Raw genomic sequence first — 15,858 nt, 5'->3', positions numbered from 1 at the left:
AGATTGGGGGGTATTTATACCTTCTCTTGGGCTTTGAACTTGAACTTCCTGTTCCTGTGCAAGACCATGTATTCTATTGGCTGTTGTAGGGGTCATAGTTGGCTGTGTAGGTTGTCTGAGCCAAGCTTGGTTGAAGCTTGGCCTGCTGATGCAATGAAGAGCGTGTTGGGCCATTCCTATTATGGCTTAATGGCTTTGTCCTGGTTTGGATCTTGAGTGAGGTCTAATCCCACCATTCTGCCTTTGTTCCAAAATATCTTGTCTTGAATGGATTTCTGCCTGCAGTATTTTACTTATGAATAGAGCTAACTATCTCTTTATCTCTTAAGTGCTGACATCTGTTGTGGGCTATTAAGGAAGGTGGGGGCTGCTTTCCAAGAGCATGTTTCTCCATTTCTCATCCAGGGAAATATAATATACTGCCTTTTTAATATTTCTCAAAATACTTCATTCTTCTAGGAGGGGTGGGTGGGTGGGTGCTAACTTTCTACATTGGGATTGTGTGATCTCCATCTGCAACTTTCCCAGTTGGCTTCTGACAAGCAAAGTCAAAGGGAGAAGCGAGATCCGCTTAATGACCGCATAAATCACTTAACAACTGCAGTGATTCGCTTAACAGTGACAAGAAAGGTCATAACATGGGACAACATTCACTTAACAACTGTCTTGCATAGCAACATAAATTTTGTGCCCAATTGTGATCATAACTCAAGGACTACCTGTATATAGAGGATGTCACCTTTCTGGTTTTTCCAAGAAGTCATAATTGGAAGATACTCAATGTTAAGAGATCTGCATAGTGGCTAGATGGAACCAATGTCAAATTCAAGTTCCTACTTGTACAGGAAGTTGTTTTTATCAATAGGGTTGAATATTTTCCTAATATCTGCATCTTCTTTTAAGCACAGTAAGGGCTGAATCTACAACAAACCACAATTTTTATTATGGATTATAACTCTGAGATTCAATTGCTATTCCAAACCCTGCAATTTCCAAATTGGCCTCTAGAGACCAGATGTTATTAAACTTCAAATCCCACAAGCCCCAGTTAGGTGATGAGGGACGCTGGAGATTGTAACGTAAGAATTTTCTAAAAATCACACAATTATTCTTGAGTAAAATAATTGGGCAATAGGTGGTGGGACAATCTCATCCTAACATCCCAGAGAAATACAGATAGTCCTCGACTTACCATAGTTCAAATAGTGACTGTTTGAAGTTACAACGGCACTGAAAAAAATGACTTATGACCATTTTTCACAGTTACGATCTTTGTAGCATCCCTTTTGATCATGTGATCAAAATTCAGACGCTTGGCAACTGGTTCATAATTATGACTGTTGCTGTGTCCCAAGGTCATGTGATCCCCTTTTGAGACTTTTTGACAAACTAGATAGATGGGGAAGTCAGATTCACTTAACAACCAGGTTACTAATTTATCAATGGCAGTGATTCACTTAACAACGGTGGCAAGAAAGGTCGTAAAATGGGGCAAAACTCACTAACAAGAGAAATGTTGGGCTCAATTGTGGTCGAGGATTATCTGTATTAAATGCAAAAAATGATTTGACCTTACGTAGAATATAGAATAATAAAGTTGGAAGGGACCTTGGAAATCTTCTAATCCAATGATAGCTAAACTTTTTGCCATCGTGTGCCAGGAGTGGGGGAGGGGGGTGCCCCAGGAGTGAAATGTAAAATTTGTTACTACCAGTTCTGTGGGCGTGACTTGGTGGGGGGTAATGTGACTGGGTGGGTGTGGCCAACTTTTTTTTTTTTTAACTTTTCAAAGCATTTTTTCTAATGCTTTGAAAAGCCTCTGCCGATCAGGCAATTCAGCTGGGATCGTCAGAGACTTTTCAAAGCATTTTTTTACCACCTCTTCAGCCAAGAGGTTGCAGAAAAAAATGCTTTGAAAAGCCTCTGATGATCCCACGATCATCAGCCCACCAGATCTGATGAGCCGCGCAATCATCAGAGACTTTTTTTTTATTTTTAAAAGCATTTTTTCGTCGGAAGAGGTTGTAGAAAAAATGCTTTTAAAAGTTTTTTAAAAAAAGCCTCTGATGATCCTGTGGCTCAGCTGGGCATGGGGGGGGGCAAACCACCCGCCGCCATCGCTACCGGATCGGGCAATCCGGTCCTAACTGGAAGCATTTCACCCTTGGGGTGCCCACACCCAAAATTCTATGTGCCCTGCCCCCGCACATGCGCGCAACCCCCCCATGCTCTCCTCGCTCCTGGCATGCGAAGGCATGGTAGGCCTGTTTTTTCCTCTCCCCAGCCTCCAGAGGATTTCTAGGAGTTTGGGGAGGGCAGAAATGGCCTTCTCCACCCCCCTGGAGGCCCTCTGGAGGCCAGAAATGGCCCATTTGCCAACTTCCTGTGGGACCAGTGGGACCAGAAGTTGGCAAACTGACCATTTCTAGCCTCCAGAGGGCCTCCGGGAGGGTGGGGAAGGGTGTTTTTGCCCTCCCCAGGCTCCTAGAAAGGCACTGGAGGCTGGGGAGAGAGAAAAATGGGCCTTCCCCACCCCACCACGGCTCTCCGGAGGCAGGAAACAGCCTGTTTCCCTATTTCTGGTGGGCCCAGAAGGCCCAAAAATCAGCGTGCGCCAGAGCTGAGGTCGCATGCCCACTGATATGGTTATGCATCCCACAGGTGGTACCATAGGTTCGCCATCACAGTTCTAGTCCAACCCACTGCTTAGGCATATATGCAACCTTGTTGGGAGATTCTGCATGGAAGTATTCTGATACCATATTGAGCTCTGGGTCAGTCATAAGGAAATCTTTTTATTTTGCAACAGATGAGGTTCTTGGGAAATTGTATTAATTAATTAATTAATTAATTAATTTATTTATTTATTTTATTTCTATACCGCCCTTCTCCCGAAGGACTCAGGGCGGTGTACAGCCTAATTAAAAACACAAGGACAGACAAAATTTAAAAAAATAATTAAAATTATTAAATATTAGGCCCAATTTATAAAACCCCAAATTTAAAATCCCATTTAAAACCAGTTAAAATCTTTACATTGATAGCCCAGCCTGGCGGAACAACATGGTTTTGAGGGCACAGCGAAATACACGGAGATCAGAGATTTTACGAATTTCTGGGGGCAGATCATTCCAAAGGGCAGGGGCTCCCACAGAGAAGGCCCTCCCCCTGGGTGTCACCAGCCGACATAATTTGGCCGATGGCACCCTGAGGAGACCCTCTCTGTGGGAGCAAACTGGCCGGTGGGAGACTACTGGTGGCAGAAGACGGTCTCGAAGGTATCCAGGTCCAATGCCATGGAGCGCTTTAAAGGTGGTAACCAACACCTTGAATCGCACCCGGAAGACCACTGGGAGCCAGTGCAGCTCATGCAGGAGGGGGTGTCACGTGGGCACAACGAGTTGCGCCCATAACCACCCGCGCGGCCGCATTCTGGACCAGTTGGAGCCTCTGGGTGCTTTTCAAGGGGAGCCCCATGTAGAGAGCATTGCAGTAGTCCAGTCGGGAGGTGACAAGGGCATGAGTGACTGTGCGCAAGCATCGCGGTCCAGAAAGGGCCGCAACTGGCGGATCAAGTGAACCTGATAAAAAGCCCCCCTGGCCACAGCTGTCATATGTTCTTCTAAAGACAGCTGTGCATCCAGGAGGATGCCCAGATTGCAGGCCCTCTCTGTGGGGTTAAAGACTCACCCCCAATAGTCAGTGATGGCACCAGCTGACTATATCGCGATGCCGGGAACCACAGCCACTCGGTCTTGGAGGGGTTGAGTCTGAGCCTATTTCTACCCATCCAGACCCGCACGGCCTCCAGGCAGCGGGACATCACATCAAGGGCATCATTGGGGTGATCTGGGGTGGAGATGTACAGCTGAGTATCATCAGCGTACAGATGGACTCTCACCCCAAAACCACGGATGATCTCACCCAGCGGCTTCACATAAATGTTGAACAGAAGGGGCGAGAGGACTGACCCCTGTGGCACTCCCCATGCAAGGCGCCTCGAAGTCCTCTGCCCCCCTGTCAACATGAACTGCGAGCAGTCGGAGAGGAAGGAGGAGAACCACCGCAAAACGGTTCCCCCTATTCCTAACCCCCTCAACCGCTGCAGCATGATACATGGTCGATGGTATCAAAAGCTACTGAGAGATCCAACAGGACCAGGACAGAGGAGCAACCCCTGTCCCGAGCCCTCCAGAGATCATCCACCAATGCGACCAATGCCGTTTCTGTGCTGTACCCCTGCCTGAAGCCTGACTGGTATGGGTCCAGCTAGATAGCTTCATCCAGGTGCCCGGGCAGTTGTCGTGCCACCACACTCTCAACAACCTTCACCACAAAACGAAGGTTGGGGACCGGACGGTAGTTGGCTAATTCAGCCGGGTCCAGGGAAGGCTTCTTGAGGAGGGGCCTCACTACCGCCTCTTTCAAGGCAGCGGGAAAGGCACCCTCACTCAGAGAAGCACCCTGGAGCCAGCCTCGTGTAACCTCCCGGGAGGCCAATACCAACCAGGAGGGATATGGGTCCAATAAACATGTGGTGGCACTAATCCTACCCAGAACCCTGTCCACATCCTCGGGAGCCACAGGATCAAACTCCTCCCAGATAATATTCTCAAGACCTACCCTCGTCTCCTCCCCTGGACTCACCCAGTCGGAGTCCAAGCCTTCCTGAATCTGAGTGACTTTATCATGCAGGAATTGCACAAAATCCTCACAAAATCCTTAATCTCAGTGCTATAATGAGCCCTTCTTCTGCATGACTATACCACACAAAAATCCATTCAAAACTGGGAGTAGATACTTTTTTGCTAACAGGGTGAGATTTGCAACTCATGAGCCTTCCTTGCATTTCTGGTTTCTTTGATGTTTAGGCTGAAGAAGAAAGCTCTTGTGACATTCTCTCACCTGCGCCAGGTGAGAGCTTCATGATGAGGGCCTCTGTCCGGATGACTCGCTACCTGGAATCATGGGGAGCTGCCAAACCCTTTGCCAACCTCAAACCTTTGGACAATCTGCCAGCAGAGCCAGCAGGATTTGTTCGGAATAACCATTCGGTATGTTTAGCAGGAGAAACAATTCTTTTGGCTATCTAACCTGATCATTGTTCCATTCTCTATAGCAGTGATGGCTAACCTTTTTGCTGTTGCGTGCCAAAAATGAGGGGAGTGGGGGGATGTCACGCGCACGCATGCCCGGACCCATAATTCAATGCGCCCCCCCATACATGCGCTCGTGATCCACCCATGCTCCCCCCACTTTTGGTATGCAATGGCATGGTGGGTCCAGTAGGCCCGTTTTTCACCCTCGCCAGGCTCCAGAGGCTTTCTTGGAGCCTGGGGAGGGCAAAAACAGCCTTCCCATTCCCCAGAGGCCCTCCAGAGGCCAGAAACAGCCCATTTGCCAACTTCCAGTAGGACCCGAAGGCCCATTTTTACAGCTCTACCCAGGCTCCAGAGCCTTTCTAGGAGTCTGGGGAGAGCAAAAATAGCCTCTTCCCCCCCACCCCCGAGGCCCTCCGGAGGCCAGAAACAGCCTGTTTCCTGACTTCCGACGGGCCCGGAAGGCCCGAAAATCAGCTGGCTGGTGTGCACATGCATGCTGGAGCTGAGTTAGGGCAATGCTCACGTGCTCACTGATATGGCTCCGTGTGCCACCTGTGGCACGCGTGCCATAGGTTTGCCATCACGGCTCTATAGCATGATAGGATTGGCACAATATCTGCGAATTTCAGATTATTTCACATTGTAGTTACACTCTTGGATACACATATATTTGGATAGCAAAGATGACCCACAAGGAAGGATTGGAGCACATGTCACTGGAAGGATAAAAAAAAAATCACAAAATTGCATCTCATTTGTTTTGGCGATGTCATGCGGGAGAATTAACTGGAAAAGCAATTATGTTGGGAAGAATTAGTGGTAAAACAGCCATGGGGGCACAATGATTAGAATGCAGTATTGCAAGCTACTTCTGCTGACTGCCAGCTGCCAGTTGTTCGACAATTCGATGGCTCCCTGGCTGAGGTACAGTTTTCTTCCAAAATAGCTTACATTGAGATTTGAAACTAAAAACTACTTTAAACTCATACCTCCAAGCCAAACAACCAACACAAATATGTCTGTCCAATTATTTGAGCCATGGTGGTGTAGTGGTTAGAATGCAGTACTGCATGCTACTTCTGCTGCCTGCCAGCTGTCTGCAGTTCGGCAGTTCGATTCTCACCGGATAAAGGTTGACTCAGCCTTCCATCCTTCCGAGGTTGGTAAAATGAGAACCCAGATTTTGGGGGGCAATATGCTGATGCCGTAAATTGCTTAGAGAGGGCTGTAAAGCACTGTGAAGTGGTATATAGGACACCATAGCATAGAAAAACTTGAAGGAACAGTGCAAGATCAAAAGATGTGGAGAGACCTAGCCCACAGAATAATCGAGTTGGATACGACTGAATGCATAGCATAATCATATGTGTGTGTGTGTGTGTGTGTGTGTGTGTGTGTGTGTGTGTGTACGTACAGTTAATATTTCGGGTTTCTTCCCGTGTAATTGTGAACATATCCCTAAAAGGGTAGAAGCGACTTTTTGACAGAATCTCATCAGCCATCATCAGGCTTATGTGAGGGGTCTTTTGCAGTAACATATATTGTGCGTATATATATATATGCACACATATATACATATTCACATATACATATATGAAATTAGTGCATTGCATAATGTACAAAACCTGTGATTTATATATCAATTACAAATAATAATTATGAGCAAAATCCAAAATATTGAGGCTAAATTGAGAATTTTAGAAATTTTATAAAAAACGGGGGAGGACAAAAGAAAGAAAGATGACTGAAAACTGTTATTATAAGACAAATAACTCCAGTCAATCAAGGAATTCATGACCATATTGCTCAAAAGTCTTTTTCCTCGCCCATTTGACCCCCCCCAAAAATACCCTTAATTCAGATGTTGACAAAACAAGAAAGATAAGCAATCCATTACTATAAATTAAAATTTGTACTCAATTTTTGTTGATGTTAAGCCAAAAATATTGTACTGTTAGAATAGGTCCAAACAGTATGTTCTAGTACCTAAATTACCTCTTCAGAAACAAGACAATTATAGCTAATCCTTATAATATTGAACATTTCTATTGAATAGAAATGAAGCAATATTTTCCAAGTTATTAATCTGACATATATTTATTTTATTAAATTTTTATAACACCCTTCTCCTGCTGGACTCAGGGCGGTGAATAGCCAAGAATAAAAACATCACATACAAAATTTAAAATTTTTAAAAGAATTAAACAAATTTTGGCCCAATAAATTTAAAACACCCCAACTAAAATCAATTTACAGTTAAAAATATCTAAAAATATCTAATTGTTATATCTAATATACCCAACTGTTAACTCTGTTTTTATGTTATTATAAGTGAAGAATGTATATAATGCATTACGTCCCCTTTTCTATCTTCTTGCAGGATATCTCTTTGGGATCTTTGACCATGGAACGGTAAGAAGAAGTATTGGGTTTAAGCCAGACTTCTCCAACCTGATGCCTTCTGGATAGATTGTATAATCACAAATAAACTTCTCTTCCTAATGCAATACATCTGAAAGACATCAAGTTAGAGAAGATTGGTTTGTAGAGTGAAATAAAAAAATGGATGTGACCAAATAGTTTTCTTAAAAAAAAGAAATGGAAGAAATCTTATGAAATCTTATGAAATCAGACTCTTTTCATTTGTATTGGTATTAGTATTGATACTAGCAATCTGTAGATTCTAGAGATGTAAAAGCTAGCAAGACCAGAGATGTTAATCTAACAATGACACAATGGAGAATGTGTACTAATTATAAAGGTTTTGTAGAATTGATAACAGTGGGATTCATTTTTTTTACTACCGGTTCTGTGGGCGTGGCTTGGTTCACGTGGCACGGCTTGGTGGGTGTGGCTTGGTGGGCATGACAGGGCAAGGGTACTGTAAAATCTCTATTCCCACCCCACTCCAGGGGAAGAATACTGTAAAATCTCCATTCCCATCCCACTACAGGGGAAAGATACTGTAAAATCTCCATTCCCTCCCCACTCCAGGGGAAGGATATTGTAAAATCTCCATTCCCACCCCAATCCAGGGGAAGGTTACTGCAAAATCCCCATTTCCTCCTGATCAGCTGGAACTCGGGAGGCAGAGAATAGATGGGGGCAGGGCCAGTCAGAGGTGGTATTTACCGATTCTCCAAACTACTCAAAATTTCCGCTACTGGTTCTCAGTCAAAACCTGCTAATACCACCTCTGGATAGCAGGTATCTTGCAAGGTTTAGAAATTGGCAGGATACTCCATGTTTACCTAACTCAACAGCGCAGAAGACTCAAAATAAATATTTTTTTAAAGAAAGTTTAGTGCCCAACATCTTGATAGACAAGCTAACTGTGCTAAGTTTGTTTTAAGGTGGAATCTATGTTCTTCCATCTGCAATCCTTGTGTAACTGTTAGATCAGCCATGGTGGCACAGTGGTTAGAATGCAGTATTGCAGGCTACTTCTACTGACTGCTGGCTGCCTTCAATTTGACAGTTCAGATCTCACCAGGCTCAAGGTTGACTCAGCCTTCCATCCTTCAATCAGATGTGTATACAATGTGTGTGTGTGTTTGTACATGTATGTCTGTATGTGAGACAATTCACTTCTTTCTTGTCAAATGAAATACAGGGATACATATCAAATTCAGAAGGATTCATCCTATTCAGAAACTCAGTATGAAGAAATTTACCTCTTGCACCTTTTTTGCATTAAATTCTCTTAAGTGGCCTAGTTTTTTCTTCTTCTCCACCTTGGATTTCAGGTGCCGTGCCCCCAGAAGTCCAGATGAAGACTTGGAAGGTGTGGACGAGAAGTTCTTCCAACTGATTGAACAACTGAATTCCCAGAAGTGCGTTTTGGGGTCAATGAAAAAGGCAATCAAGATGTTGGTTTGGTTGGGGTGAAATAAGATCAGAGGAAAGATCCTCCTAAGAGGTCCTTCGAGATGAAAAATGTCTCAACTTCCCAACAGAGGGTGTCCTCTCCAGAACAAGTAGTCCTGAAAGACATTGTGTTCCATGATACAAGCTCCACTCTTTCAACTTTGTGTGGTAGTTTGTAAGAGGTGGAGTTTCCCTCGTGATGTGGCACTGCACATTTCCTAATCCCCTTATCGTTGCAATTGCTGATATTTCCCCCTCTGTGCTTTAACCTCAAAACATTTTGGAGAGGGAACCAAAGTTCTAACAATGATTGTGCTAACTTTCAGACAACGAATCTCCAAAAACATCAAAACTGGAGATAGAAAGTCTCATGTGCTTGTTTGCTTTCTTGGCAAGGCCCAGTTTTAAAACAATCAAAGATTATCTTTAGTAAACAGGGATGAAGAAACAGGGAGGGACAAATACAGTGAAGGGCAAACCTCAAGAAAGTGACAGTTGATCTGTGGGTGTGACATTTTTGTCTTGTTACACTGTGGCTTTAATACACTTGAAATATGAGTGAGTTGGGACATCAAGAAGTGTCCTATTGTTGAAAGAAAGTGGAACAATACTCAGTAGAAAGGTCTTCTCAAAATTCTAAACTTTATTTGTAGGCAGAGAAATGGGATGGCCCATTTCTCTGATTTTTTTTCAGGGTAAGGAAGATGTCCTAAACCAGGGGTCCTTAAATCTGGCCTGCAGGGCTGGCCTGGAAATAGCAAAGGACTGGCCCGCATTGCCTCTGGCAGGCAGAACAGGGGTGCGGGGGGCTGGGCTTGACCCAGGGGTGAAATGCTACCAGTTCGGACCGGTTCGACCGAACAGGTAGTGATGGGTGATGGGTGGTTCGGAGAACCGGTAGCAATGGTAGCGCGAGACTCTGCCCATCTGCCTGATCGTCGTTACTTCCTGGTTTTAACCAGGAAGTAACCTGGTTTTTACCCTCTGCTCATGCACAGAAGAGTTTGCGCATGTACAGAGGGTCTGCGGATGTACGTGATGCGCGTGGGGCATGCACTTCTGAATCGGTAGGGAAGGTAAGTAGATTTCACCCCTGGCGTGATCCCTCATGCACCCCATTTTCAGCCTGGATGGCCTTCTGCAGCACTCTGCCGGCCCACAGTCCCCTGCTCCCCATTTTGGCTGGCAGGGTGCCGCAGGAGGTATCCTTCCCATCTCCCCAATGCTGATTTGGCCCTCGAAGAAATCAAGTTTGACACCCTGTCCTAACCTCAAGGGTAGGACTTATTTTTTGCAATGATAAATGTTCCACTACTAGAAACTAGAAATCAAATGGAAGTATGAGAAGCCCAGGAGGCTTCCAGAATAAGGAGCATGTAATCAGAGGGGACCTTTGCAAATGTATATTCTTTAGCCATCTTGGCATTAAAAAAACCCACAATAATGCCATAGTCTACCACCTGTGAAAATTCCACAGGAATTCTCTTCTTCTTTGAAGGAACAGAGAAAGCAAGCATTCCTTAATTAGACTGAAGGAGATTTAATAGAGCAAGAAGGTCTAGGACAACTCATTGCAGCCAACTCACCATGGGACAACTTGCCAATTCACCATGGCCAACTTACCGGGGATAATTTGCCATGACCAATTTGCTGTAGGACAACTCACTGCTGAACAATTCAATGCTATTTTAATTGTTCCATTCAATTACTTTTACTATTGGTGACCACATTTTCATCTAAATTATTATAACTTGTATTTCTGAATTGACTTTATTTATTTTATTATTATTGGCCACGGGTCGACTGAAATTAATTTAACTTTTATATTTGTTGAATTGTCCTCTGACATGTTGGCCAGGGTGAGTTAGTTTAGTGAGCTGGCCATGCTGAGTTGGCCACAATGAGTTGGGTGTGGTGAGTTGGCCATGGCAAATTGTCCCATTCTGGAACAAAATACAACAAATTTGATAAGGAGACTATAGAAATTGAATAAATAAATATTAATGTTTTTTATTGTTTGACTGTCTTTGTTATCACCACAATTGAGCCCAAAGTTTCCATTGCTAAGCGAGACAGTTATTAAATGAATTTTGCCCATTTTATGACCTTTCTTGCCACAGTTGTTAAGTGAATCACTGCAGTTGTTCAGTTAGTAACACAGTTGTTAAGTGAATCTGGTTTCCCCATTGACTTTGCTTGTCACGCAAAAGGTGATCACATGACCCCAGGACACTGCAGCCATCATAAATTGCTGAGTTGCAATTGCCAAGTGTTGCCAATTGTTTGAATTTTGATCATGAGATTGTAGGGATGCCACAACCGTTGTTAAGTGTGAAAAATGGCCACCAGTCACTTTTTTCAGTGCTGTTGTAACTTTGAATGGTCACTAAATGAACAGTTGTAATTCGAGGACTACTTGTAATTATTTTAAAATTTTAGACTTGTACGTTGCCCAGAGTCACTTGGTTGAGTTGGGCAGCTATAGAATTTGAATGAATGGATGGATGGATGGATGGATGGATGGATGGATGGATGGGTGGGTGGGTGGGTGGGTGGATGGATGGATGGATGGATGTTGTCATGGCAATTCATGATGTGTTTGTTCTCTTTTGTGTAGGCAATGGAAGAAATCTGAAGACTTCAACTGCATCACATTGTACTTCAAGCAGGAATCTCTGGAGAAGGAGGTAAACTATAAAAAACTGGAGTGCGATTATTTCTTCCTTTAAAAAAGACATTTTATTATATTCTTATACAAGAAGCAAAATACATTATATTATTTTGATACAGTGGTGTTTTGTACAATATTGGCTGGAGATTATTATAACACTTCGTTTAGATTTATATCAATCAAGCTAATATAAATGAATAAATCAGTATTAACCATGGTTTAAAATGTTGATTGAGAAGCCTAAGCTAAACAAGAATTAACACCTAATAAATAATCTGGCAGAGGGAAGAGATTCTACCCCAAAAGGCATTTCTCCCAGTAATCTAGAACCAATGTTTCTATTTGCTGATTAGAAGTAGTCCTCGACTTACAACAGTTCATTTAGTGACTGTTTGAAGTTACAACGGCACTGACAAATGTGACTTATGATCGTTTTTCACACTTACGAACGTTGCAGCATGATTTCTGTTCAGATGCTTGACAACTGGTTCATATTTATGATGGTTGCAGCATCCCGGAGTCACGCGATCCCCTTTTTGTAACCTTCTGACAAGTAAAGTCGATGGGGAAACCAGATTCATTTAACGACGGTGTTACTCATTTAAGAACTGCAGCAATTGGCTTAACAAATGTGGCAAGAAAGGTCATAAAATGTGGCGAAACTCACTTAACAAATTCCTCACTTAGCAACATAAATTTTGGGCGCCATGGTGGTCGTAAATCGAGGACCACCTGTATAATTTTTCTCAATTTTCCTCTTTTTTTTTTTCCCCCCAGTACCGGCTTTCACCATTACCATCTTTTAATTACTATACGGCCTGCAGCTTCCTGGTCTTCGTTTCCAACTTTCTCATCCAGATCCTTGTCGTTTATAAGTAAGGAGGGATTGAGTGATAGGGGAGGGGTAGTTAATCCAGACAGGACCGGCCCAAACTAGGGGTGATTCTACAAGTTGAGATATGAATACTCTCAGGGGTGGGATTCAGAAATTTTAGCAACTGGTTCTCTGCCCGGTTGCTGGGTGGGCATGGCCATGGTGAGCGTGGCGCATTTGGCCTCCTGTACCACAGGGGGGTGTTTTCACCCTCCCCAGGCTCTGGAGGCTTTTCTCGAGCCTCTGGGAGGGCGAAAATGGCATCCCCTGGGCTCTGGAGGACCCTCCAGAGGCCAGAAATGGGCCAGTTTTTGGACTTCCGGTACTTCCAGTAGGCCCATTTTTCGCCCTCTCAGAGCCTTCACTTGGGCCCTGCACTTACCTGGCATCCAAAATGAGCTGCATGGAGACTCTCATAGGAGTGGGGCGGGGTGGGTGGAGTCAGCCAGTCCTTGCAACAACCGATTCAGCAAACCAGATTAAAATTAATATCTGGTTTGCCCGAACCAGTCCGAATCAGCTGAATCCTACCCCTGAATACTCTTCTTAAAATGTATGCGTGCTAAGCAGCAGGCGTACTTAGAAGTGCAACTCTAAAGCCAAAGCCTTAAAGTTACCAGAATCCTCCAGTCAGCATGATACAGATACAGATTAATAGAGTTGGAAGGACCTTGTAGGTCATCTAGTCCAGCCCTCCACCCAAGCAGGCCCTACATCATTTCTGACAGATGGCAGTCCAATCTCTTCTTGGAAACTCCCAATGATGAAGCTCCTACAACTTCTGAAGGCAATGGTGGATTGTTCTCACTGTCAGAAAATTTATCCTTATTTCCAGATTGAATCTTTCCTTGATCAGTTTCTATCCATGATTCCTTGTCTGGCCTTCAGGAAAATAGCTTGACCCCCTACTCTCTGTGGCAGCCCCTCAAATATTGGAATACTGCTATCATGTCTCCCCTGGTCCTTCTCTTCACTAGACTAGCCATGCCCAGTTCCTGTTCAACATATGTTTTAGCTTCCAGTCCCTCGTGACTTTTAGTTCCAGTTTTGTGGTGTGCACCAGTTTGGAGATGTTTGGAGCAGAACATGTGGACTGAAATGAATAGTAGGTTTGTGATAAGCCACACTGGGAGAAAATGATCAAAGGCCACTTTCCACTTGAAGATATATGTGGCAATCAATAAATGAGACTGAAAATGAATAGGCTTCTAGCTCTCATGGATGCTAAAGTAAATTTGAATCCTTGGTATTGGCAAGACTTGAACCAGCATAGAATGCCAGGAAGTCATTATTTCAGTGGGTGGTTCTTTTTCAAGATCAATCAAAGCAAAAAATAAACATTGAATTACACAAACGCCAGCCAACTAGATTCCTCGTTTATTTTTTCCACCCAGAACAGAAGCACTGGGGATCTCCTATGGAATTTCTTTCTTCCTGTTTCTCCTCCTCCTTCTCACCTGCTTTGCTGGTCACCTGGCGGTAAGTCTCTGGAGGGGATACTTCACAGGAGAAACCTCAGAGGAGATCTTTAATAAGGCAACGAGCAGGGCAGAGGTTGGTTTCACACAATTTTACCACCAGTTCGCCGCGCACTGAAAATGTGAGCGTGCACAAGAGACAGACAGCAAAGCAAGCTTCTGCACATACGCACGGCCTTCCATACAAGTACTTTGCTCGCACATGCAGCTTGCACGCATGTGCATGGCTTAGAAAATGTGGCTAAATAGGATGGCATAGCACCAGGGTGAGTGAGCAGGCCCACCCGCAGGTCACCACTACTAGTTCTCCTGAATCAGTGTGAACTGAATACCACTAGTGGAGCAGGGCCATTGTAGCTTTGTAGTCCATTGTAGTTTTGTAGTTTTTGGACCATGGCTTCTGACAAATTTAAAAGATGCCCATATTCTTGGGACTGGTTGGAAGCTGTCTCTACGGTTGGATTTTGAAGTTGCAATCCCTATGTGGAGCAAGGTCATTTTTGAGAAGTATCAAAAGTGTTTAAGCTCTCTTAAGTCTTCTCCCTTGGACTCAGCAGAGTTGAGGTCGGAGCACATTTCTACAGGAGAGACGTGCGTGAAGGAGGAAGTCATCTCTTACCTACAATCCATATCAAAAATACAACCAGGATGGTATATGACTTTGGGTACTCAGTTCTTACTTGGAAGAAGTAGTTTACAAAATCCCCACATAGATGTTACAACTTCTTCTTCTTCTTGCGCCATATCCGTCATTGAACGTTGGCGATCATTCTGGTGATCCTATTTTTATCAACAGCTGCACAAAAATGTGCAGCTGAGTTTTGTCCAAACCTGTCCCTTAGATTTTGAAGCCATGATGTTTTTCTTCTGCCTGGACCTCATTTGCCTTCAATCTTTCCTTGGAGGATTAAGTGAAGGATGCCGTATTTTTCCAGGGGTTGCATCACATGTCCAACAGTGGTGGTATTCAGCCCTTCAGACCAGTTTGGGTGAACTGGTAGTGGTGACCTGTCCACGCACCCCAGCGCTATGCCGTCCTATCTAGCCATGTTTTCTAAATTGTGTGCATGTGTGCATGTCATGCACGTGAACAAAGCACATGTGTGGAAGGCTGTGTGCATGCATGGAAGGCACGTGCGCACATTTTCGGTGTGAGGCGAACCAGTGGTAAAATTATGTGAAACTCACCTCTGATATCCAAAATATTCTAACTCCCCCTTTAAATGGTTTTAATGATTTCCCTTTGCTTTTCCAGGGCAGCTTATCACTTATTATGTAAATACCATGTTTCCCCGAAAATAAGACCCGGTCTTATATTTTTTTTTGAACCCTGAAATAAGCGCTTGGCCTTATTTTCGAGCGCTTGGTCTTATTATTTTCAGGTGCCTGGAGCATGACGGGGCTTCTCTTGCTGTCTTACCTGATTTCCAGTTCTGTCTCCCTAACCCTAACCAGAGGAAATGGCGGGGACTGGCTGCACATGTGTTTAAATATTTTTGGGGAGGGCTAATTTTAGCGCATATGCTCAAAAGCCCAATCGGACTTATTATCCGGGAAGGTCTTATTTTCAGGGAAACAGGATAGATGTTACATAATCATACCTAATTGTCTAAATGCTTCCACAAAGCTGTTAAAAAGACACAGCTTGCCAAAGTGGATAAGATATTCCCTCATAATTGGGTCCAAAGGAAGGAATAGACCTATGCAGTCACAAATCTGTACCTTAATTTATTGTATTTTTGTCCCCGTATTGTTTATTTTGATTGTATTGATGGGTACCAATAAAGGAGAATATTTGTAGTTCAGGAGTCCTTAGTGCTCTCTGAGCATATTTGTTTTCTGCTAATCTAGACTACTGTGTTTCCC

At 43.9% G+C, this 15,858-nt stretch overlaps 1 protein-coding gene across 4 annotated transcripts in view; it reads left to right on the top strand.

The window, feature by feature from the left end:
• Window positions 1-15,858, top strand: part of ADCY4 (adenylate cyclase 4) — a 95,913-nt gene that overhangs the window by 53,930 nt on the left and 26,125 nt on the right. For all 4 annotated transcript variants that reach the window (XM_034411465.3, XM_034411464.3, XM_087891767.1 and 1 more), the window contains exons 11-16: window positions 4,872-5,054; window positions 7,483-7,514; window positions 8,849-8,935; window positions 11,587-11,656; window positions 12,418-12,515; window positions 13,909-13,993. In XM_034411465.3, the coding sequence (XP_034267356.2) occupies window positions 4,872-5,054; window positions 7,483-7,514; window positions 8,849-8,935; window positions 11,587-11,656; window positions 12,418-12,515; window positions 13,909-13,993 (555 nt within the window). The remainder of the gene's footprint in view (window positions 1-4,871; window positions 5,055-7,482; window positions 7,515-8,848; window positions 8,936-11,586; window positions 11,657-12,417; window positions 12,516-13,908; window positions 13,994-15,858) is intronic.

This window comes from Pantherophis guttatus, chromosome 4 (assembly GCF_059756535.1).
Source record: "Pantherophis guttatus breed Tessera chromosome 4, ASM5975653v1, whole genome shotgun sequence".
Taxonomy (NCBI): domain Eukaryota; kingdom Metazoa; phylum Chordata; class Lepidosauria; order Squamata; family Colubridae; genus Pantherophis; species Pantherophis guttatus.
This window is presented reverse-complemented; position numbering and strand designations above follow the sequence as displayed.